Genomic DNA, 26177 nt, shown 5'->3' with positions numbered 1-26177 from the left:
TTCTGCTTTTTCATGACTTGCTGTATGCCCCCATTGCCTTTCATCAACTGCCCCTGTAAACTCTAAAAGATATGATGCTAGAAGATAAGGTTTTTTTTTTTTTTTTTTTTTTTTTACCCTCTTGAATTAACATGCAAACAGGATTTAATTCAGGACAATAGAAAACCCACAAAATACCACAAGTTGATGCATTAATCATAGCTCACCTCCACACCCAGATTCAGGAGGTGTTTGACAACATTGATCTGTCCATTGGAGGCTGCAGCATGCAGGGGGGTATAACCCTTCTTATCCTTACACGTCACTTCGGCACCGTGGTTAATGAGCAGTGCCACAACATCCAGGTGGCCTTCACAAAGAGAGCAGTAGAAAACATGGTTAACCTTTTTAGGATAATTTGATGATTTATTTCACCTAAATGATCACCATTAGCTTTTAGTGCCACCAACACTTTAAATAAGGGCAAGGTCCTGCTAACATGTTAGAGCCATAGCCTAAAAAAGAATTATGTTAAAATGAAAGCAACGCTTTTAAAAGCAGTTGCCATTCTTTACTGAAAAGTCCAACAAGGACAATTTGGTTTGGAAAAATTAATGAAAGAAAAAAATCAATTAATCAGAATAACTTCACATTAGTGTTAAATCATATGAGATCGCTGCTGCTTGGCCTTATTTTTTTTTCTTTTTTTGAACCACAAAAATGATACTTTCATATGGTTCAACCTAAAAATATTCTTGTGAATTACTGGCTAAACAGAAACTCTTCCAGTTTCAACTCTTGTGGGCATATTTTCTAGAATAATTTCCTTTGTACCCTATCTTACTATATATACCATGAGAAATGTATTTGACCTCTATATTGTAACTGAAGATTGTTTGATGCTTTGGGTCATGGCTGTAAATGTGGTTGATAATTGAGAGGTCGAAGATAAGTACTAGCTCCAAGATGTGAAGGGGGTGGGTTGTGAATGTGTGTGTGTGTGTGTGTGTGTGTATGAGAAAGAGAGATGAAGAGAAATGTGTTTGGGGTGTCGAGGGAGAGAGTTGGGGGTGTGTGTGAGAGAGAGAGAGACAGAGCTTGGTCATGGCTTGTTTTATTAAAATTTGACTTTTTCCCCTAAGACATGTATGTAGAAAAATTATTTTCAATTATTAGTGGTGCTATCTTAAGCTTAAGTGGTGCTATCTTTTGTCTTTTGTCTGGGTTTTTATTCTTTAAAGATAGTCATCTATATATTTTTTCCTATTTGTATCCCGATGACACACAAAATAATGACTTTACTTCTTTAAAGGAATTCTACACAAATGTTTTAACTGTGCATCAGCAAAGAACAAACTTGAAACCCCAGGTTCTTTGAGTCCCATCTTACACTAGTCTGGTGTGTGCTCTGCATAAACATCAGTCTGGCAAATGTCCCCTGACTCCAGTCCCATAGGTACCACGCAGACATCTTATCTGCTTCAGTCAGCTCAAAAGTCCATGTTGTCTTTAAAAAGTGATGATGTTGCAAAATCTCAAGATTCTGGTTTTTTAAGCCCAAATATCCATTCAGACTCATCTATGGCCCCCTAATTTATTTCATCCCTACCCAACCCACTCTCTTTTTCCTCCCCACCATTAATATTATTGTTGTTTATGATAATAAAAGCCCCGTATGCATGTTAAAAAGGATTCAGAAAAGGCAAAAAGGTGTCAAAAGGAAACCAAAACCATCCATAATCATCAATCCCTCGAGATACTCAGCTAACATTTCAGCATATAATATATTCCAGATTGTCTCTATTGCAGTCTTTTTTTTTTTTTTACAAAAATGAGGATCATAGTATCCATACTGTGTTATGATCTGTTTTTACTTAACATATCACAGAGTCTTTCTATGCTAATAAATACTAATGACATCATCACCGTGGTTAGTGCATAGTGTCCCATCGGGCAGATCTTTATCATTCACCAACAAAATCTCCTGTGGATGGGCACTCAGGTTGTTTATAACTTGGGGCTGATAGAATCGCATCTGCTTTTCAAATTGCAGAATGTTCTCCAGTTAGAAACACAAAGGAAGGATCTCAGTTCTTTGTTCCTCACCAATCTACACTGAGAATAAACTCTATGAGGTCTGTCAAGTATCAGTGGTATTTGTGCCAACAAAAGTGAAAAAGAAAAACACAGCAATGTAACCTCTTCCTTCATTTCTCCCACCCAAGCTGGCAGAAGCAAGAACCGCAAACTTCAGCTTCGTCGGCCGTAGAGTAGCAGGATAATCCATGGTGACCCTTGTCACTTCAACCTACACAACAGCCAGGGGGCTTTCCTTCCTTCCTTTTTGTTTCTTTCCAAAATATTTATAAATAAAAGGACAAATGGCATTCATGTCCTTGCTTTGCTAGCCAGTCCTTTTTCTTTTTAAATACTTCATTTTGCTGCCATAACAAGTTAGAAGAAGCACCGTTTGTGCTGCTTTCCAGTCCAGATTGGAGCACATTCAATGAGGTCCAGGCCATGATTCATCCCTCCTCCTCTCTGTGGGGTAAATAAACCTCTGACAGAGCAACTGTCTAACGAGAGCACTCAACGTATGCCAGTAAAATGGCCCAAATCTTAACTCACTTAGATCCCAACCTTGGAAAGAAGTCAGGCTTGCCCAAGAGAAAGCCTACACGCTTAGCAACAGGCTCACAGCTTCTTTAGTTACAGTTGTTTGCATTTTTCTTTCCATTCATGGAATTCTTACCCATATATGCCGCCCAGTGCAGAGCACGCCGGTCCTTCTTATCAAATGCGTTGATGTTTGCTCCTTTGGCCAAGAGTAGATTGACCATCTGAAAGAAAACCAACATGCAGATAATCTGAGTCAAATTAACATCCAATATAAAGGCAGGTCAGTGACTTGGAATTCAAACACAGTAGGAAGCTGATGTCACAGACAACCCCATGGCACGTGTGTCAGAGGAAAAGGCCAAGGTGACAGCTCCTTTTTCAACCCCTGGCTGTACAGTTAAAACTAGCTGTCGCTGCCTAAGGTTGGGTGTGTGGATGGTAGCATCATGCTCTCTGAAAGCCTCAGCGTAAGCCTGGCTTCCACTTGGGGCCCAGAGAGTCTGTAGGGAGAATGCTTGGCGCCAGTGATGAGGGCACTCACCTCCACGTGGCCATTCAGAGCAGCGTGGTGCAAGGCGGTGCGCCCCCCTCGGTCGGAGACATTGACGCTGCTCAGCAGGGGAATGATCACTTCTGCACACTTGACAGCCTTGTTGGCAGCTGCCACGTGGAGTGGCGTCTGCCAATTCTTGTCCCTCGCGTTGACGTCAGCCGAGTGCTTAATCAATACTTGCACTGCTTCCTACAACAGGGGCAGAGTTGGCAGGGGTCACTGACAGAGGCTCAATCAACACTGATTGGATAGAAGACGCTTCACTAGACCCTGGAGCCACAGGAAGGGAAGGCTCTGTGCCCTCACAGGCTGGCTCAAGATGTAGGTTCTTCTGAGAAAAGCAAGGTAATATGTGATAAAGATCGAAAGAGTGGCACAGACAAAAGCAGATCCATTTATCTTTCTGTGTTAGGCCAAGAGCCCTGGCACAGCTTTAAAACCAAGTAAGCGGGATCCCTGGGTGGCGCAGCGGTTTGGCGCCTGCCTTTGGCCCAGGGCGTGATCCTGGAAACCCGGGATCGAATCCCACTTCGGGCTCCCGGTGCATGGAGCCTGCTTCTCCTTCTGCCTATGTCTCTGCCTCTCTCTCTCTCTCTCTCTCTCTGTGACTATCATAAATAAATAAAAATTAAAAAAAATAAAAATAAAACCAAGTAAACTTTCTAAGTGTAAGGTTTCCTACTAGGGTGTAAAGTACCCTTAGGACAAATGAGAGCACCCCGTGCAAGTGCACACCTGGGGTAAAATATCCATAAGTCAAAAGGCCCCCAAAGATCATCTAAACTTGGAGGTGCTTGTCAATAAGCCTCCATCTTCCAAAGCCAAAGGCCTCAAAGCCCTTTGGACGTTCTTGGATCGATTTATAAATCTTTGTCTCCGCCAACATCTTAACCCTCACTGTGCGATCAATAGCAGTCAAGGGAAGATGTCTATTACTACCTCAACTTGAAGCTACAAAATTGTTCTGTGTTTCCCCCAACCTCTTCCATGTTATAGTGGGGCAACTTCTTTTCTACTATTGAGTTCCCTCACCTTTCCTGAGACTTACACTTTTTATTTTCCTTCCGTTGACCTAATCAGCTTATAAGCCTCTTGAACTATTACTCTCAACCTTGGCTATATAATGGAATCACCTGAGAAGCTCTTAAAAATACAGATGGCTGGGGTGCCTAGGTGGCTCTGACTCTTGATCTGACTCTTGATCTCAGCTCAGGTTTTAATCTCAGGGTCATGATTTTGAGCCCCTTGTTGGGCTCTACACTGGGCTCCAAAGCCTACTTAAAAAAAAAAAAAAATACAGATGGCTGGTGACACACCAGAGATTCTAACTGGCCTCAGAATTTCTGTAAAGCCTTCTGTAACTTTGTTGTATGGCTAGGATTGAGGACACTCTTCTGTTCCACCGAGAAAAGGATATAGCTTCTCTTAAGATGGGAGTGACTGTTGGTTGTTTCTCTTTACTTCTAGAGATATCCCTAGAACCAGTTACTGGGACTCCTTTATAAACATCTTCTCAATGTGGCATCAATAAACCAATGAAAGGCAATGAAATGTGCCACACTCCTGCCACCCTTCATGGATCAAGAACTTACCCCTGTCCACCATATTCCTCACAGGCCTTAACTATCCAATCTACTTTATCATGCAGATACATACAGGTGCTCAGATAGTAAATCATTTAAAATCTTAAGATTAACATTTGTATCAGGGACATAAATAACAAAATAAGAAGAATGTTCTATGCATCAGTAGTAGCAACACATTGAGATGAATGGCTAACATGGACAGTAGAATGAGAGCAAAAAAATTAGTTTTGTAAATTAGAGAATACAGTTTAAACATAGTGTGATGCTCCATTTAGATGCCATAAACAATATACTCATAGGGCCCAAGCAAACAAATAATTCTTTAAAACTATCAAAAAGGAAAAAAAAAGATATATGTCACCTATCCTCAGCAAGACAATAAGGTAATGACTACTAAGTAACATTCCTGGAGCTCATATTAGAGTGAAACGTGTATGTGTATTCTTAACATACACTTGTGAATAAATATTAGCCAGACTCTAAAAGCTAGCAAGCTCTAAAAGCTAGCTGTGTGAACAAAAAACAAACAAAAGTAAAGCTAAACCACCATATAAAAGTTAAGATTTAAATAAGAAAAAAAATGATATTTTTGTTTAACTTTGTTTTTTTTTTAAAGCTCTTATTCATTTATTCATGAGAGACACAGAGAGACAGGCAGAGACATAGACAGAGAAGCAGGCCCCTTGCAGGGAGCCCAGTGCAGATCTCGATCCCCAGACCCAGGATCACGCCCTGAGCCGAAGGCAGATGCTCAACCACTGAGCCACCCAGGCGTCCCATTTTAGTTTAACTTTGGCCTCAAAAATTGTGAGGTTTCTGTAGATACATACAATCTATTGAGATGTGGGAAGAAACTACTGGGACCTCCATTTAAGTTTATTTTCTTTAAAAAGGAAAGCATTTTAGCTGGTATTTAACTTCTGGGTTGGCACTGTGCCCTCAGTCAACTCCACAGAGGATCTTGCCTTGCACTATCCCAGATACCCTCCAGGAAAAGTAGGGTTTCCACAAGCAGAGGGGGTGAGGCTTGCCTTCTCCATTCATTTGCTCCAAGTGCACTGAAATGCACAGTGGTGGGCCTGCCAAGTCCATCTACAGATTGTGATATGTACCCTTAGACTAAAAACATCCTACAATGGGCAAGATTTATGCAAGAACCTTCAGATTAAAGACGATAATACAAATGCCAGTGTAAATAATGTGGAGTCACCGGGCTGACACTTCTACTCCAAGTAAAAGCTTTCTACACGTTAGAAGATAAAAATAATGACAAATTTAATCATATCTGACAAGAGCTTGGTCAAAACAGAGGAAGATCATCAGTAAGTCTATTAGCTACACAGTTAGGTAAGACTATGATAAATGAAAAGCCTCACCCTAAGTATATTGTGATATACTTCAAATATTAGCTAATAATAGTAGTTCCTGTATATAATCCATAAATGAATAAGATGCACATTTGAAGACGCATGCTGAAAAAGTCTACAGAGATATAGCCAAAAAGGCTGCAGATAACCACCATAAAGCAATACTATAAAAAGTGGTATCGTATCCTTTTCACATATTCACAGCAAATAACATTATATAGTACCATTTTAATACCTTTGCCTTGTGTATTATTTTACTGTACTTATACAGATTCTTGCTTTGCATTACTTATTATATATATTCAGAATAGACTAACAAAACAAAATATACAGGAACATTTCACACATTTACGCTATTTGGACGTAAGATCAATGAATTCGTGGGAAAAAAAATTTAAGATAACAAAATATGATTACTTTTAGACTAATTCAGAGTAGGTGAATCAGATATTACCTAGGAAAGGCTTTACTTTTAAAGGAACATTTAAGGATGATTTGCATTTCACACAAAGTAATAAGTTAAGCAAAGAAAATATATATTTACATGCCAGTTACAGTTTATATATAAATACTGTTAAGAGTTTGTGAGGGAGAACGTCTATATTCTTAAACATGCAATACTTCTAAAACTTGTTTAATCACAAAGTTTTGTCTTTTTGCAAATAAAACTTTATTGGAACACAGCTTCACTTTGTGAATTTGTCTACGTATTATCTATGGCTGTGTTTGAATTCTAACAACAGAGTCGAGTATTTGTGACAGATACCACACGCAGCCATCAAAACTTAAAATATTTACTATCTGGCCCTTGATGGAAAAAGTTTGCAGAGCCCCCTAGTCTAGCTCCTTGTTTGAATTACCACAAACTGCAAGTTATCAAATCTGGTTAAAATAAAATTTTGTTATTTACCAGGATGAAAAAGTACTGTGTTAAGTCCAAAGAGTCGTCTATGGAAGGCAGGTCCTGTTGAAAGAATCAGAGGCCTCTGTATTCAGCTCATGCTATGCAATGGTGGGTCTGCAGATAATTTGGGAGGGGGGTGTACTGAGCTGCATTTTTTGGCATGAAAGAGTGAGCAACATTTGGAGCTCGAGAGGAAAGAAGGGGTGAGAACAGAGAGAGGACTCGGGCCCTGCACCCCAGGGCCAAGATGTACATCTGGGCGGGAACAGTCAGAAAGCCAGGAGGGAAGAAGGGAAAGCCGGTGCAGAAACCAAAGAGCAGGAGCAGGCTTGTGGAGCCAGGCAACCAAACACTCAAGTCGCCAGGAATTCTTTGGAATCATTGGGAGGATACTAGACTTTGCAAGAGATATGGCACGTAGTTTGCAGCCAGTTATTGCTGCTTAGAAGGCCCTGACCAACATCTGAGTTACACCTAAAAAATTAGAAAAGATTCGAGTTCATTGGTCAGGGGAAAAAAAGAAGTGGATAGGGTTTCTAATAAATCCCCCTCTCTCTTTTTAAAAGAATTTATTATTTATTTATTCATGAGACACACCGAGAGAGGCAGAGACACAGGCAGAGGGAGAAGAAGGCTCCCTGTAGGAAGCCTGATGAGGGCTGGATCCCAGGATCCCGACCTGAGCCAAAGGCTTAACCACTGAGCCACCCAGGTGCCCCTAATAAATCTCTTTTCATGTGAACCCTACACAAGCCCTGTGGTGAGTGCCAACTTCATCACATTTGTCTCTCATACCAGCACTCACTGTCATAGCCCAAGGATGCCTCGAATAACCACTACTTTTGCTTACCTACTTTTATAAAATGTTTTGACTTTGTCATTTCTTCATTTTTATGCTTATATCTGCTTAGGAAATGAATTACATAGTTTTCATCTAACTTGGTAAGAAAGGACTGTATCAAGAAATACTTAGTATACAAAGGAGAGTATCTTACTTAATTTCCAAAAATTAACTTTCATGAAAATACAAGTAGTCTAAAATGATTGTGGAATTAACTTCATAGGCATAGAGGATATTAGAAGTAGAGAAGGCCTCAGGGCTCATCTGGTCTGACCCCTTCATCTGATAGGCAGCTTCACGTTATAGGTAAGGTCACGGAGTCAAGGGCAGTGATCTGTCAGCAGAGCTGATTAAGAGTCTGGCTCACCTATTTTTTATTAGGCCACAGCTTAGTCATTGGCCAGCATCGGCCAAGCATGCTGACATAAATATTTTTAAATGTTAATTCTCCTTATTTAAATGTTTTAACTCTGAAGTTTTACCCTGCCAAACCTGCTTAATACATCAATAGAAATTTAATATAATACTTCAGGATAAACAAAGTTTTGCTTTAAAAAGACCATTTCCTTTTCTAAAACTGCATTTCTCTTTAAAAAATATCAATCTTGGAAGCACTTTAACTTGGTTTTGAAAGAGTAATTTTATGGCTATTTAGGAAATTAATGATTTTTGTAATTAAAAGAAGTCTCTTTTCCAGTATCACGCACTGGTGAAAAATTTAATGTCTAGGGTCCTGCTCTGATATAAATGTACAAGAGTAAAAAAAAAAAAAAAACAACTAATATGGGAGAAGGGAAGGTGAACACTTTCTGAATCAAGAAAAGATACTTAAAGGTGTGCCTGGGTGGTTCAGTCAGTTGAGTGTCTGCCTTTAGCTCAGGTTGTGATCCTGGGGTCCTGGGATCGAGTCCTGCATCAGGCTCCCTGCTTAGTGGAGAGCCTGATTCTCTCTCTCCTCCCCATTTGTGCTCTCTCAGCTGCTATCTCTGTCTTTTTCACAAATAAATCATTTCTATAAATAAATAAAATCCTTTTTAAAAAAAAAGAAAAGATACTTAAATAGCACTTCTCAAATTATGGTGAAGGACCAACTTTTTAAAAATCATTATTTCAAATCCATCATGAGTCAATACTTTTATAAAATACAATAAAAAGTGGGATGTCTGGGTGGCTCATCAGTTTTGGCTCGGGTCTTGAGATCAAGCCCCGCCTCGGGCTCCACACTCAACATAGAATCTGCTGGAGATTCTTTCTTCCTCTCCCTCTCCCTCTACCGTTTCTGCTCATGCTCTCTCTTTCTCTCTTTAAAAAATAGAATAAAAAGTAATTAGTAGAATAATAAAATGAAAAAAGAGAAATTATGAACTCAATATTTATTATTAATTACATTTAGCAGGCATGTAATGACTATCAAATTGCTCTGAAAGTTTCTTTTCCTTTTTTTAAAAAGATTTTATTTATTTATTTATTTATTTATTTATTTATTTATTTATTTATTTACGACACAAAGAAAGAGGCAGAGATGTAGGCAGAGGGAAAATTAGGCTCCCCACGGGGAGCCCTAAGCAGGACTTGATCTCAGGACCCTGGCATCACAACCTGAGCCAAAGGCAGACACTGAACCTCTGAGCTGCCCAGACACCCATCTAAAAGTTTCTGGATGCTTACTCTTATCATAAATAACAGTCTTAAGACAAAAGCTTACAGGCTGAGACAGGAACAGGAGCCACACTGTGAGTAGTGCTCCTGCAAAGCCTTTGTTTCTTTTTTAATGAATAGACACAGGTGAGGATTCCAGCATTTCTCCTGAATGGAGGCATCAGCCCAGTTAGCATTCAGTCTTAGGACTGTAGACCTTGTCGGACTACACCCCACAGGAGGCTGTGCTATATCAATCATGGAAATAACAGGGGGAAGAACTGTCATGAGATGTCACACAGAAGGAAATCGGAGATGGCATTGGCAGTCACTTTATTTCTACTTTTTATGACCTTCTCTTTTCACAAAAGGCCACTCCAACCCTGTGATAAGAGGTAGAAACATAACTGTGGCACATGGAAAAGACAAGAAGAAATAGGATGCATGTGTCTTAAAAACTGTTGCCCTTGGGGATCCCTGGGTGGCCCAGCGGTTTAGCACCTGCCTTTGGCCCAGGGCGCGGTCCTGGAGTCCTAGGATCCAGTCCCGCCTCCGGCTCCCGGAATGGAGCCTGCTTCTCCCTCTGCCTGTGTCTCTCTGCCTCTCTCTCTCTCCATGTCTATCATAAATGAATGAATAAATCTTTAAAAAAAAAAAACTGTTGCCCTTAATATTTGTTTTTTTTTCCCTCTCAAATGTGCATTGCATTTAAGTGGTCATAAATTAGTCATGGAAAAGTAATTGTTTGTGACCATCCAAAGTCTTTGCAGGCATAAACAACATCAAATTTTATAAACTGTAAGTTGCTTTAGACCAGGACCTCAGTCTTACACAATTTTCTGTACTCTCTTCAAAGTCTGGCAGGTGCCTCGCACATAGTGTATACTGAATATATTTGGGTAGAATAAATATATTGGTATAATCACTAGCAAGTAATAATATGCAAGTATTAACAAGACATGTACCACAGGCGGATGTCCCTAAGGCTGTATTCAGTCCTGGAGGTATTTACTCTATTACTGAAATCATTTGGGGCTTTTACCCTCTATTGATTAAAGCAACCTCATATTCTGTAAGAATTGCATAAATCAGTACCCAACTGATTCATTCAATTAATCGAAAATTCCTCCAAACGTACTCATTATTATTAAATTAAACTTGCCCTTTATTATTATAATTACTGGAGTACAATTATTCTAAGAATTAGTAATACAAAGTAGCACAAATTCTCATTGGAGAATTTGGAATAGGAAAGAACTCAAAGGAAACTATTCAAGAAGTGCTGAATTTCCACAAGGAGAGGCCAGATAGTAAAGTAGCCCCAGTCTTCAATCTCCATGTGCTATATAGACCATATGCATCAGAATCTTCTTTTTAAAATGCAGATTTCTAGGCACAACCATAGGCTTCCTCGGACTCGTTGGACACGAGGTTCTAGAACAGATACTTGTGACAAGCACTGCCAGTGATGTGAATGCCCAGTAATCTGAGGATCACTCGTCTACATTCTAACTAATAGGTCATAAAATGCTCACTTTCTTCCCAGTCCAGGTACTATGTTCTATATGTGATCATCTTTTATAATCACAAAGATAATTTAGGGAAAACAGTAACATTCTAATCTCCCATCTAATTTCCCAATCCTCAGACTGTCTACTAGCATTTAGCTCACAATAGTGACTGTCAGTGTTTTTCAGAGAAAGGGAAGAACATGAGTTTTAAAATTCAAACTATAAGATAAAATGCTTATCCTGCTCTGTTCTGGGAAACATTTTTATACTTGTTGGGACTTCTGTCTGCACAGACACAAAAGTAGAGCCATTTTATTGGTTTGAACAGTATCCATCAGGGTGCTCATGTGATCTGAAGGAAGCAGCTGAGCACGGTGGTTAAGAGAGCAGGTTCTCGAATTCCACACTCTTCCACTTACTGGCCGTGGCGTGTTAGGCTTGTTACCTAGTGTCTCCGAGATCATTTTTCCTAAATTAGGATTAATAGCAGTATTAGCCTCAAACAGTGGCTCAGAGGTTAAAATGGAATAGTGCACAGAAAGTGCTCAGCACATACTGCCTCACACACACTAAGTGCTCAATATATTGTGACAATATCTATTTGGACTTAAAAGCCTCAATTCTGTAGCCTAAAGACAGGATATAATCATTTTTTAACTTTATTAACCAAAAGACAGCCTCCAGAACAGAAAAGTGAAAAGTTCAGCAATTCTCCTCTGGTGCTACTCAGTCCATTCTAGAAGAAAAGGCATGTGTGAAAGGCCGGCTGTGTTTGGATATAGGCCACGGTAGGCTGTGTGCCTGGTTGTCTGCCCTAAATACCATGTCCTAGAAGACACACTTTGTACCCTTTCAAGGCCCTTGTAGCATATTTAACAGTGCCTTCCACTGGGTGGGCTTCAATAAGTATGTATTTAACTGTCCAGGTTCGTATGGCCCTAATTTCTGTCCCTAAGGCTGTTCATTTCCAAGAAAGAAAAACAAAAAAGCAACAAGAATAAACAGGAGAAATAATAAGAAAAAATTCACAATACTTCGGAAACCTCTCCCCGGAAGCCCCAAATCTTGCTCATCTACATTTTACCTAGAATTGCAAAATATGTTTCTCTAATATTTTGGCAAGAGACTATCTTCATTTCTTCTCAGGAGTGGGAATAGTCAGAGAAAGAGGGGGAGTGAGTGAAGCCCCTGGGGAGACAATGCTGCTTGGCTCCAATTATTTGTTTGGCTGTCTCCTCCCTGGGAATCCCAGACTTGGGGAGGAGTACAGGTAAGAGGAGGACATGGGACTGGATCAGAAGGAAGCACACAACACAGCCTGGTCAGTACCAAGTAAGTCTTGAAGGTTTATCTCCAGAACCCAATGCATGTTGGACAGTTTTCAGTGGGTATGACCATGTGTTGATCTACCTTCCTGTCTGTGTAGGAGGCATGGGTGAGGCATGGGTGGATGGATAATCAACATTATGATCTGATTCTCTTATTGCTATTTCAGGCTCTGGAAATAAATTTAGCAATGAACATTATTTTTCCAGGCATAAAAATCAGAACATAAACTTTGCCTGGATAGAAAGAAATCTCAGAGACTCTGACTTATACTGGTGTCTTTGACTTTACACTGATACCTGTGTTGCATACAATTTTGAAACTCATCCTGATTTTGCAGGTTCCAGTAGTTTCAATGACTTCCAGGGCCACACTTCCATAAACAAGCTTCAAATCAGTTTACCTTGCCTCCATGAAAGATGATTACCACCAGCCTTCTCTGTGGCGCAAACTAGTTCTACGTTAGCAGTTGTACAGAGAATCATGTTAACATAGCTTAAGTTAGAAACCCAGTCTTTATTGAACCACTCAAAAAAAATAGTTTCCTGAGCAGGCAAGATGTTAGAAATACTATGGCAAGCAATAGGTATGGCACTTGCTTCAAGGAACTTACTATCTAGAAGGTCTTTTTTAATTAGAAGAGGATAACAAGTTCAGCGGTAGTTTTATATTGTGTCAATTTAGCCTACATTTGACTACTTCTCTCAGGACCCCTCCCACCCCTAGTCCTGTTCGCCACAAGAGAAATCCTCATGGGTTTTGGAAGGCACAGAATAACCACAGCCTGATGGTGCGCTGGGTGCCAGGTGCTGTTGCACCTCACACACGTCATTACCAACCAACTGGATCCATGTGTTGGCACAAGGCAGAGTTGGGGTTTCTTCAGAACTTGCAATATCTCCCTCAGTTTCTCCCATCCTTGGGTCAGGTGCCTGCAAGCTCTACAGTGAAGCACACAGCTCCTTCTGCAAGTCACCCATATCCACAATGTTGAGGCAGTGAGAGGAGAGGCAGTCAGGGGTTCCAGTTTGTCCTTGTTCTCTCCCATTTCACATCCAGCACTTTTTTTTTTTTCCAACTGCACACCCTGCCTGCCAACCATGACTTCAGGACCACACGGAACCCAAGGGGACAGCCTTACACAAACTTCTCCAGCAGCTCACACAATTGTGGAAGGTCTAATTACTATAATAAATATCTTATCCTCTATCTCTCACAGTGGTTCTGGTTCCCTGGTTGAACCCTGAACCATCAATAAGTACAATTTAGAAGCAAAGGGCTTTGAGGACAGTATAGAGTGTATAAGTCTTTCAATGAAGAAATGTTTTTTTTTTTTAAAGACTATTTATTTATTCATGAGAGACACAGAAAGAAGTGCAGAGACACAGGCAGAGAGAGAAGCAGGCTCCCCTCAGGGAGCCCAATATAGGACTCGATCATGGGACCCCAGGATCACAACCTGAACCAAAGGCAGACGCTCAACCACTGAGCCACCCAGGTGCCCCAAGAAATGGTTTTTAATTCATATTCATATAAGTAATACGAGTGTTTGCCAATCTAAGCAATGGATAGGTGTGCCGGCTCTCACTCTGAGTGCATTGTACCGCTTTGGCAAATGCAAACAGCCAAGTTTCAAAATACCAATCCAAACCTTCTCTGTTGTTTCCCCATCAAGCCTGCTTCTCTTTTCTCCACTATTATTTAGGGAAGGTGCATGGCAATAGGATCAAATTCAAAGGAAGAAAGAAATCTGAATTTAGGACTTCCACAGCCCAGCGATGTGCTGGAGTTAAGGTGTCCAATGATGATTCGAAAGTCAGTTCCAACAATGGTTCCAAAGACTCCAATTTTCATGAGAATCTTTTCAACTTGTGACAGATATTAATATGAAGACATCCTCTTCCACAAGTTTACATACGATCCTGCACACTTAACAACTCATGGTCTGTTTGCATTTAATTCTTCCCAGCAAGGGACACACCTGCAAGGAACTTTTTTTCCCCCAGCAAACCTGCAGAGGGAGCTGGTTCCTCAGAGAAGCAACAAATGCCTTTCTCAGATATCCACATTGATCCATTGTTGGACTGACCGAACTCAAACACACTAAAGACATGTCAAGAAGGCAAGCTGATGGTTACTGCAAATGGGATGTCTTGAGGACTGAAGCAAGTAGTTGAGCTAACAAAGGAGGAGATCACTCGGCAAAGTTCTGAAATCACCTGGTCCTATGTCTTTCTATCCCACTCCCACTAGACTACATGCCTCCTAAGCACAATGCCTGGTATATAGGAAATGCTTAGTGTTTTTTTTTTTTTAACTTAAAAGAACTGGTTCTTGTTAAAAGAGGAAACAAACCCATATTTTTCAAAAGATGCTTAAAAAGAAATTTACCAAAGATCACAAAGACCAGGAAATACTCCTCTGTAAAGGAGCTGGTCTCATGAAGCTGGTCATACAAACTCATGCAGCCCACTACACCTGCTTTCCCAGGTAAAACAGAAATGAAATATGGGACCATAAGAAGATTCTGGATTCCCCACAGTATGAGCCGAGCAGTTTAGGATTATTTGCCTCCCTCATTCCTTGTGGACTCTTGGAAAGAGAAACACAACTCATACCTTACAAAAACTCCTCAAATAACACAGCACAGCAGGGAAGATTATGAACACTAAGATAACTGTCTTATCATGAAATTTCCAGATAGTTGCTGAGGAGGAAAAGCTGGCACTGATGACAGCCATTGACACCCGTGACATTAGTAGGCATCCTCAGCAACTCCTGCTCCTAGGTGTACCTGGAGAATTAGTACCTTCTCCAGTAGCAAAAGAGCCTCATTTGGTAAAATCAGCTACAAACACTAGCCATCCAATGACAACGGCCTCCTAGGTAAGAGCCTCTAGTCTCCCTGGATGGTCAGCATCCCCTCTGATCAGGTTTCAAGACTCACATTCACCAGCACCCCCCACCTCCCCTCACCGACACTGGCTTTCTCTTCTCATCTCTTATACTTTCCCTGAACCAGCTGATCCATTTGCTATAGTTTCAATGGCCACCCTCTCCATTCTTAAGTCATGCTAGACTTGTATTGATAACGATCATCTATCAGCCCTCTTCACTTGCATTTCCAGAATTCAAAATAAATTTGTTCTTGAATACCTACAATGGACCAGGCTTGGGATACATCAGGGAACAAAACACAGATCCCTGCCCTTATGCAGCTTACATTCTGGTGACATGTTTGCCAAATTTGGCACGTTCACACCGAACTGATTAGCTAGCTTCCTTTTCCTGCTCCTCTTCCTTTGCTTTCTCATTTAATGGCACCACCATTTACCCAGTGGCCTCTCTCCTACTTCACTCTCACAAGGTCCCAAACACTGTCAGGGTCATACTTATCTCTGCTGGGATCACACCCCACTGCTCAGGGGACCCTCAGCCCTGTACCATTTGACCCAGCCTCTGCTATCAGACTTCTCTCCACTGCACCCCTTGTTCCACCTACATCCAATTGAACCTGCCATTCATTCATTTCCATGTCCCTTGTTCTCTTACATGTTTATCCTCCTGCCTCCACCCTCTCTCCTTCTCCTGGCCTGGTAAGTGCCCACTCATCCTCTAAAGACCAGCTCAATGGACATCACTTCTTGGAAGTCTTCTCTATTCAAGCAGTTGTTTTCCTCCTCCCTATGCTATTGTACTGATTTTGCTTACATGTTTGCCCCCCCCCCCCCCATCAAGACTGAGAACTCACTGAAGTCAAGGATCACGCTGACCACCTTGGACTACTCTGGTCACCACCTCCCCAGCGTCATGTCTGGCATGCAGGAGGCACTCCAAAACACAAACTGTTCCATTTTGATAACCCCCTTGCATTAGAAACAAAAGCCTTTTGTTCACAAGCAAGAATCCCTGGTCCAGCAGAAAGCATTTTTCTCTTTCTGGGGCCTGGAGGTGCTAGATTAAATAAGATAATCACTCACTTCACTTCTGGAAGCAACAGCCCGGTGCAGTGGGGTCAGCCACATGTTGTCCTTGGCATTTACACGAGCTCCTGGAAGCAAAAGCACAAGTTAGAGGTATAATGCAGTTCAGGGGAAATTCTACTCAGGTTAAATCAAATGTGATATCTTATACTCTTATTTGCCTGATACAACCACCATATTTTTTTTTTCTCTGTATCAGTCATGCACTTTCTAGCCACCAGAAGACAGGAGGAGAGACCAAGCACAGTAGAAAAAGTGAAATCAGGTGCTGAAATGTCACAATAATTGACAATAATGGAGTAAAGACTAGAGGAGAAGTGCAGTGTCTCATTGGAGAGGAGACACAGTTGTAAGAAGGCTGAGATTCTCTAGGAGTAAGGAAATGTAGATCTTGAAGAATGAAGAACTTTGCAGGTACGTGTGTGTGTATATAAATATATACATACATGTGTATAAAATACATAATTATATATAAATATAAAATTTTATGTATATAAAATATCTAACAACATATACTATTTTTAGTCATTAAGTATACTTATCTCACAGGGCACATGATACCCTTCCTGGTGAACTGTCAAGATGAGCAGCCTTCCAACAAAGGTATACTAGAGGTCAGCTGGATTTCAAACAAATCTTATAAAGTTGAGTTTGATGAGATTCGATCTGGGCTGAGGGGATTAGCAGCAATCTTTCTATCCAAGAATCTCGCTTATTTCTCTGGGACCAGCCAGATACTCTGGTAGGAAGAAGCCAGTTTCCATGGAGCTTTTGGACAGACATAACATGAAGCCTATGCAAGTTGCTCATAGCTCCTTCCACTATGGGGAAGGCAGACAGGTTCACACATGAGCCAGAACCAGCTCACACTCAACTTTCTGGGAACATCAGCAATCAGGGAACAGAAGCTCCATGTGGATAGATTCCCAGAGTGTAGAGTATGCTCTCTTTGAACAAGAGCCTCTCAGGTCTCCCTGAATGCAAGCCCACCAAGTCTACAACTGAACCATGGCAACACCCAATATCAGATTCCTTTGGTGGGCAGGGGGGTTCAGGGTTTTTTTTTTTTTAAGATGTTATTTATTTGAGAGAGAGAGAGAGAGAGCACAAGCAGGGGGTGTGGCAGAGGGAGAAGCAGACTCTCCAATGAGCAGGGAGGCCCACTCAGGGCTCGATCCCAGGACCATGGGATCATAACCTGAGCTGAAGCAGATGTTTAACCGACTGAGCCACCAGGCACCCCCAGATTCAGGGTTCTGATCACTCTTTTGCTCAGATGGAAAATTTTGTGAAATAAAAGAGAAGGATAAGATAAATGTGTGTGATTATCCCTGTAGATGCAATAAGAAGAGCCTATGTTAGCCTCAGGACAACAAGGAAGGAAGCTCACGAAGAAGAAGAATGGAGGGATGAATTAAAGAAACTAGAAAGTAAGGCAGAGGAGGGCATGCCTCTGGAACAAGGGGCCAAGAAAATGAGTCAAGTAGAAGCAGGGATTGTCTAATCTCAGCAGGCCAAGGACAGCTGAGAGCTAAAAAATAGAAACCTAGTTTTTAAAAGAAAAAAAAAAAAAAAGAGCAACAGGAGACTTTCATGGGTAAAAGTGAGCTAGAAGGGTGCTGGGGGGTGGCTCAGTCAGTTAAAGTGTCTGATTCTTTTTTTTTTTTTTTTTCTTTTTAAGTGTCTGATTCTTGATTTTGGCTCAGGGTTGTGATCCCAGGGTCATGAGATGGAGCCCTACAACGGGCTCAGAGCTGGACATGGAGTCTGCTTAAGATTCTCTCTCTCTGCCTCTCTTCCCTCATCTCTCTCCCTCTAAAAAAAAAAAGAATGAACTAGAAATTTAGGTTAAACCACCAGCTAAGAATAAATAACAAATCATGGGACTTACACTATTTTTTTTCTCTTTAACTGAAGAACAAATACCATCAACAATATTAATTCTAGAAAACAAGAACATAATAATCCCTAAAACAAAGAGAGAAAGAATGTCTCTCCTTCCCTCCCCCTATTCTCATTTCATTGGTTTGAGACCAGGCCAGGTACAAGTAGTTTTTTAAAAGCTCCCCAAGACCCAAGGTTATTTTAATATGCTGTCAAGGTTGAAAGCCACTGATAAATTGTTGTTTAGTTCATCAAGCTTCGAATCCTAATTCTACTAACACCATCCAGGCAGCTTACTTGAGAAGGCTCAAGCCCCTTATATCAATAGGATCAAATAAAATCAACTTGGACATGCTAGAATCAAAGGTGGTAGGTACCTCCCTCCCCTGCAGCAGGAAGTCCTGTGTCAACTGCTTTGGAGTGAACGTCCTAAAGGGCTGGATGCAAATCTCCTCCCCAGGGGATGCCTGCCTCAAGCTAGCCCTTCTGCTTGTCCTGTCCATTTTTAAGGAACTCTGTGTCACAAAGTCAAACCAGTCATCTGAGAGGAAGAACCCCTGGCCACAGCATACTCTGTGTCTGCGTTGTCACCTAGCTGTCTGCATGATGTCCCTTGAGCACTCTAGTCATCCCTTCCTGCAGTATGTTTGTAGGAAGGAACACTAGGTGTGTCAGAGGTGATACCTGCTATGGGTATCACATCGGTTCAGACTCAGAGCCTCAAAGTCAGTGTTGTCTGATGGCAATATAATGTGAGCCACGGATGCAATTTTAAGTTTTCTAGTAGCCACATTAAAAGGGGGATAAAAAAGGGAGGGATTTAAAAAAAGGTAAAATTAATTCTAGTAATATATGTATTTAGCCCAATGTATCCAAAATACCATGTAATCGAGTCTAAAAATTATTGAGATAACTTACATTATTTTTTTTTCATACAAAAGCTTCAAAATCCAATGCATATCTTACCGTATAGCACATCTCTACTGAAACTGGCCACACTTCAAGTGCTCAGTCGCCACAGCTGGTTTGGGACTACCATGTTGGACAGTGTAGATCTAAATGCTAAGAGGTAGAGCCCAGAGGTAGAGCCAAATAATGGCTTCTCATTTTCCTGGAGCTCCCTTTAGTTCTAAAGGGACTCCTATTATTACAGCTGTGCAATTGCTAAGAGCCTTGTTAAAAATCACGAACATAATCTGAGCTCTTACCCTGTAGACTAACCTACATGTAGTCCACTGAATAGGGAGATGCTATTACAAAGCCAATTTTGTAGATGAAGGAATTAATATGCTCCAGGTACCCAGCTAGGAAGCGGCAGATTTGTTTTTTTTTTTTTAATTTATTTTTTATTGGTGTTCAATTTACTAACATACAGAAGAAGCGGCAGATTTGAACCCAGACAGCCTGACTTCAAAGCCTAAGCTCTAAGGCACTGTGCCTCACTTTAGAACTAGCCATTCACCTAAACATTGATTAAGCTTCCCTTCTACTTTCCCTCTCTTTCTCTCTATTCCTTATAACCATTCCTCTCTCCCTCTGTCTCTCTCTCCTTTTCTCCATTTTCATGTATATTTTTTCAAATATATGTGTGTACATATTTCCTTGATTTTATTTCCTTCTTTCTCACCTCTTTCCTTTTAGCTCCAAACACTGGTTATAATAATATGAAAGAGAAATACATATTTTATTATTCATAGTCTTTGACAGAGTAAATTTTGCATTGCCTGTGTATAAACTTAAAAAGCTAATGCAAGAAGAACCCTAAATGAAAATATGCTTCTCAAAATTCATCAAGGAGAGGCAAATGAAAGCAACATTACCATACTGTTCCACACCCACCATATTGGTGAAAATTATGAAGTATGACAATGCCAAGAGTTAGCAAGGGTATGGAGCAATATTAAGACTTACATGCAGCTGGTGGGAGTATGAATTGGTACAAATGCCTTTGGGAAGCAATTTGGTGCTACCTAGTAAAATTCACAAGGCATGTAATCTATTACCCAGCAGCCCCCCAATCATATGCCCTGGACAAACTCTCATATGTGTATACAAATGTTCACTGCAGTATGTTTGTAATGGCAAAAATTGGAATCTTAAGTTGGTTAAGAGGAAAATGAATAAATACATTGTGATATATTTCTACAGTGGAATGTCCCACTGTCGTGAAAATAGAAGGGACTGAAGTTTCATATAAACAGACGCACTTCAAAAACACAACATGAATGAACAAATGAAGTTGCAAAATAATACCTATGGCATAATGCCAGTTATATATAGTTTTTAAATTTATAAAAACAATTTTATGTGTTGTTTGTGGATGCATAGGCATGAAATAAAAATAATAAATGAGGCTAAAGAGAACAGACACCAATTCCGGATAGTGGTTGCTTTTAGGGAGGGGTGGTGGGAAAAAGGATGAAGTATGTATGTCAAATGGGCTGGAAGTACGTCTTCAGTATTTTAATTAGAAAAAAGATAAGATACAAACATGGAAAGAGTGTGAAGATTTCTTAAAGCTTGGTGTACATGTGTATTACTTGTATTAGTCTCCATATTTTATGTTTGAAATATTTACTATTAAACATTTTTAAGAAAGCTAGTGCATTTGAAGTTTTACGTTTCTTCATAAAAATGGAGAGGATTAAGATGCTTTTTCTTACACTATATTTTCTCATTTAGTGGCCCTTCTTCTTGGTAAAATGACATTTCCATATATAAAGCGGCCCAATCCTAGTCTCTTCCAGGATTTTCCTAAGGCTCACCCAAGGTGAGTAAGTGATGGAGAGCCACAACTGCTATTGGAGTTGTAGATAACCTCAGTTGCACAGTCTAATTTGAAAAGAAATTTTCAAGTCAACAATGTGTTACTTGCTGGTCTCATTGTTACTTGCTTCTCCTGCTCTCTACCCTCCACAACCACAGGAGCTGATCCCACAGGTGGACGCCCAGCTGTAGAACAGATTCCAGGTCAGCATACCCAGGAAACGTGAGACCATGGAAGCCCATGACGACCCGAAGGTGAGAGAGTTTCTAGAATCATATGGAATCTTTTGCTGTCTTTCCAAATGACATTTTATCACCATGTTTTGAATCTATCCATCTCATCCCAGTAGCTCCTCACCAGACCGACCACCAACCAGGAGCCTACTGCATGCGTGTGGTACCCGCCCAGACCTGTGTCCACACTGCTTTTGCCACTGCATGTTGAAATCTTACCTTTAGTCTTCTTCTACCTTCTTCCTGGCTCACCTCTCTCCCTCTCTCCCTCCCTCTCTCCCTTCTGTCTCACACACAACTTAGTTCTGTCTTTGTGTGTGCGCGCGCTAGAATGCTCTATAACATGTTTCCAAAGGAGATAACTATGGAATTAATGACATCTCCATATATAAAGCATGAATGTATTATAAAAGGTTGGTCATAAAGCAAAATACTGGAATCTTTGGTGTTAGAATTGTTAATAAATTACTCTATAGCCTTATGAGGTAGTTGTGATGATTTATAAGAATTCTTAATAATGTGGAGAGATGTTCACAAACTACTGATAGGTGAAAAAAAGCAAGTGCTGAAATATTATATATGGAGTGAGCCCACTTTTGTAAAAACATTGAACAGTCTAGAAGGATAAACCACAAAAGCCCTGAGATCACTTTCTGGCACATGGTAAGCATGACATAATTGCTTGCTAACTATTATCAGCAGAGTCAGGGACTAAGGGATAGAAACTGGGGGCATCTGCCATCAGCACAATGTGCCAATTTAGGTCTAAGACCAGGGTGGACCTAAATTAATAGTTGCCCATTGAAGGATGCTTTCTGGCTAAAGGAGAGATTCCTTAACGTCTCCTCCACTGAGGCAGTTTGAACAGCAGCTTTGAAAATCTGCCTATTGGGATGCCTGGGTGGCTCAGCGGTTGAGCGTCTGCCTTCAGCTCAGGGTGTGATCCCAGGGACCTGGGATGGAGTCTCACATTGGGCTCCTCGCGGGGAGCCTGCTTCTCCCTCTGTCTATGTCTCTGCCTCTCTCCGTGTGTGTCTCTCATGATTAAATAAATAAAATCTTAAAAAGAAAATCTGCCTATCACCACGAAAAGCAACAGTACTGTTTTACTTCATGTTTTGATCATACAAATAATGCATGAATGCATTCTTCTTTAAAAAAAAATGAATTTACAGATTTGGGTAAATTCCTCTTAAGTATCATCCTCAATGCTGGCCTCTCTCCACCTCCTGAAAAACAACATTGCTCTGAGCCTGGTACAGAAGCTTCCAGGTTCTTTTATCCCTTCACATGTCAAATATGTGTACTATGGAAAATTGAGAGAATTAAGCTGAGTGGTCAGTACAATACTCTTTTTGTGTATTTAAAACATTACACAATAATTTTTTAAAAACCTCCAATGTTTCATGAGTACACTTTTACATAGATTATATCATATTGTAATAACTGTCTGAATATTGTCTCCTGTTGCAATAACACTGAATTTCTGAATTGTTTCTGAATTGACCCCCGGAATTATTTCACCCAACAATATAGTTTTCATATCTATCTCTGTTGATACTTACAGTAGGAGTCCATTTTTTTAAATTACTACATGTATTCCAACATATAAACACACTAAATTTTTTAGACATTCTCTCCATTGATGGGTATGTCAGTTGTTTCCACTATTCCATTATCCAAACAATGCTGCTGTGAATATCCATAAAATGATTCCTTTGTGCAAACACGCAAGTATTTGTCTAGGACAGATAATTAGAAATGGACTTTCTGTGTCATGGGTTATGCACACTTTTGGTTTTAATCCTTAGTCTCCACCCTCCAAAGACAGCTCCTGCATGAGATTGCTTAGTTTCCCACATCCTCGTCAATACTTGATGTAGTCATTTAAAATATTGCAAATCTGATTGGAAGAAAATAATATCACCTTTTTCTGTTTTCCTATTTAACAGTGAGGTTGGGCATCTTCTAAGATGTTTGTTTACTGGCCCTTTGAAATGCATTCTCTGAGAACTGCTTGTTCATATTCTTTGCCTATTTCCTCTATTTTTTCCATTATATTGTTATACTATATATTATATTACATATTTCATTTTATTATATTGTTTCTTCTTATAATTTATACATTTACATTGTATTGTTATTACTATTATATTTATATATTCTGAAAACTTCCAGTTTTATGTAGATCCAAATGTGGCTTTTAATATTAAAATTCTTTCCAGGAGAAAAATGACCCCAAGTTGCTAGGTATCATAAAGCAACACACACCCGGCCTGTCACAAACAACCAACACCAGGATTGTTTCTGTGCAGCATTAGAATCATTTGAGGAATTGAAAAATAATTAGAAATCTAGGAAGTGGCTTCCTGCAGTCTCCATCCCTCCACTCACCCTCCTCCAGAAGGTTAAAAAGGCAGCTGCCAGAAAAATCTCCTCTCCTCAAACAACAAAATTATTATGACAAAAGCAGAGTTATCTGAACGAGGACCAAGCGCTATTTCATCAATGTCATCTCCTGCCACCAGCTTCCTCATCCTCTTCCGTCGAACACGTCCAAGAGTCTTGTTTACATGGCAGAGGGAGATGTCGGATGGTTTTGAGTTGAATATTTATAACTGATTTTTCTAAAGGAAGCTTCATGTTATTTACCTGCCTGTCAGGCACTATTGTGCCCTGAAGGACAGAGTCTGCATGTCTAATGATTTAGAGGCAAATGCTTTTTACCCAAGGACATTCTTAAGCTTAAGCATTAAAAAAAAAAAAAAAAAAAAAGTGCTAGTCTATAGCTGATTCTTCAGAAATAAAGATTCAACTCAAAATTGTCAGGCATATACTCTAATTATAAATTAAGTATGCTTTCATCATATCCCTATTACCACTTGATTTGTTTTCATAGACATCAAGAGTAAAGGAAACTAAGTCTCTTTCCCAGAGGCAGTATTTCTGTTCTCTTAGCCTTGTCATCCAAGAAGTAAAACAAAGGAAAAAGGTAGACTAAGTGCCTGAAAAACCTTATAGGCCAGAGAGAATGACTGATTCTTAAGGCTGATTTATCCAAAGTTTGACTTTTAATCGTAGAAATAAACAAATATTAAAGAAAGAGCATATGATATATGATTATAATGAGACCAGCTTGCTATTGATTTTGCTTTTAAACAAACAGACCAAATGTGGTCACAGCCCAAAAGCACCATCCTTCAGAGCAATGACCTTGGAAGAGGTATATGATAATTCAGTGTATGTGGCAATTGCTTAAAACATTTTTCAAACTCCCTTTGGACTTGCCTTTAATACAGTTTACACACCCACCAGAAAATGTCTCATTACTTTATAATCACACCACACTACGGGTGCCAAAACCAGCATTACTTGGTTTAATCACCCCTCTTTCACCAGACCAAAAAAAAAAAAAAAAATCAAATCCAACCTCAAAGGATGAATGAATATTTATGCATAAAAGAATCAAAAGGAAAAAAAAAAGAATCAAAAGAATGACCTGCCACTGGCTCTGGCGACAATCTGCATTGAGAATGGTAATCACCTTTTGACAAATCACAGGAAGTGATTTGTGGCCTATATTCTAATAAGTGTATCATTTATTAGATACCACTCGTTTTGTGGCCTATATTCTAATAAATGTATCGTTTTAAATCAGTAGTTATATCCTCAAACACTCCCATGTTAGAAGGTGGGTACCAGTTTTCTTCCTTCAGCCCAGGACTTGAACCCTCATGCATCCCAAGTTTCTCTCTAGGGTACTGTTGGCTGTGCTCCTTTTCCTGTGTGTTCTGCTTCCTAGAGCTCAGCTCTGGTCTCTCAACTCTTAACCACTGATATGTTCACCTGATTTCATTCATGCATCTCTAGCAAATGATTTAGCAAGCTTTAACCTTCTCTTCGCCTTAATCCCAACTCTGGCTACTTACCAAACAGAAGCCAGAGTCAGGAAGGGGAAATAAAGCCAGAATTTGAACTGGCAGTTATAAGAGGAGGAAAGTTTCAAGGTCTGAATTCCTCCCTTTCTACTCAGAGGCATTCAGGGCTCCATCTGCCTGGCTACTAGAAGATAATGTCAGTAGGAATTTAGTGGGCTTGGGTTACACCACACTCTGTAAGTTAATACAACAATGGAGTACACAGCTGTAATGGGCTATTCTGGCAAGGCCAAATTATTTGTCCAACATGGGAATCATTAGCACCTCATTCATTATTAAATTGGAAAACAGTTTGGTTGGATTCCCTAAAGGGTCAGTTGCCAGATGTAAGCTCAGAAATGAAATCATCATGCTCTTGCAATGATATTTCTTTAGGAATTTAATATACAAATTGAATAAAAGACCTTTCAGAGAAATTAAAGCCATGTGAATTCCAAGAGTTTGTCCAAGCTTCCACAGTTGAGTAAAATTTCTAAAGTGCTTCCTCAATGTTCTCCCATACCCTAAGCCTTCCTCATTTGATATGAGGACAAGTTCCATAGCAAGTGCCATCCAAAATTATACCAGAGAGGCTAACAGCTCAGTAATTCTGAGACCAAATGGCTATGCAGATCAAGATCAATGGGACAGTCTCCAGGTTCTACTGGATCAGCCCCATATAAAGAGAGGCTGGAGGACTCCACCCCATAGGCAGGTGATGTGAAACCATGTTTCTTGAAAGTCCCCAGCCCACAGATGCCTGAGGAAAATAGATGGGTCAACTTCATGCCACAGAATTAAAATCTTCCTTTAGAAGTGGGAAAAAAAAAAAACAAAGTTGGGAGTCTAAGATAAAATTTTGAATTTGCACATTTATGAACTAAACCTTCCTCTGAGACTCTGAGATGTCACTTAATACAATATTTGGATGGTTGGGATCACTTAGGTGTCATATCACAAAATTCTTTATTTTACAACCCCACTGATTTGGCCTACAATCTTCTATGGGCCAAATTTCCACAGCTGGGGCCACCAGCCAGGTGTGTACTGGCTCTCAACCATAGTCTGT

General features: G+C 40.1%; 1 protein-coding gene across 17 annotated transcripts in view; it reads right to left on the bottom strand.

Moving 5' to 3' along the window:
* ANKRD44 (ankyrin repeat domain 44) overlaps positions 1–26177 on the bottom strand; it is a 340062-nt gene that overhangs the window by 158878 nt on the left and 155007 nt on the right. For all 17 annotated transcript variants that reach the window (XR_013373234.1, XR_013373237.1, XR_013373238.1 and 14 more), the window contains exons 4-7: positions 16305–16375; positions 3140–3340; positions 2732–2819; positions 207–349 (exon numbers count right to left, since the gene is read on the bottom strand). Coding sequence is in view for 11 of the 17 variants with exons in the window: in XM_077885633.1 (XP_077741759.1) it covers positions 207–349; positions 2732–2819; positions 3140–3340; positions 16305–16375 (503 nt within the window). In the remaining 6 variants the exon portion in view is untranslated. The remainder of the gene's footprint in view (positions 1–206; positions 350–2731; positions 2820–3139; positions 3341–16304; positions 16376–26177) is intronic.

Source organism: Canis aureus, chromosome 36 (genome assembly GCF_053574225.1).
Source record: "Canis aureus isolate CA01 chromosome 36, VMU_Caureus_v.1.0, whole genome shotgun sequence".
In the NCBI taxonomy this organism is placed as follows: Eukaryota; Metazoa; Chordata; class Mammalia; order Carnivora; family Canidae; genus Canis; species Canis aureus.
Note: the sequence above shows the minus strand (reverse complement) of the source record. Positions and strands in the feature narration are given on the sequence as shown.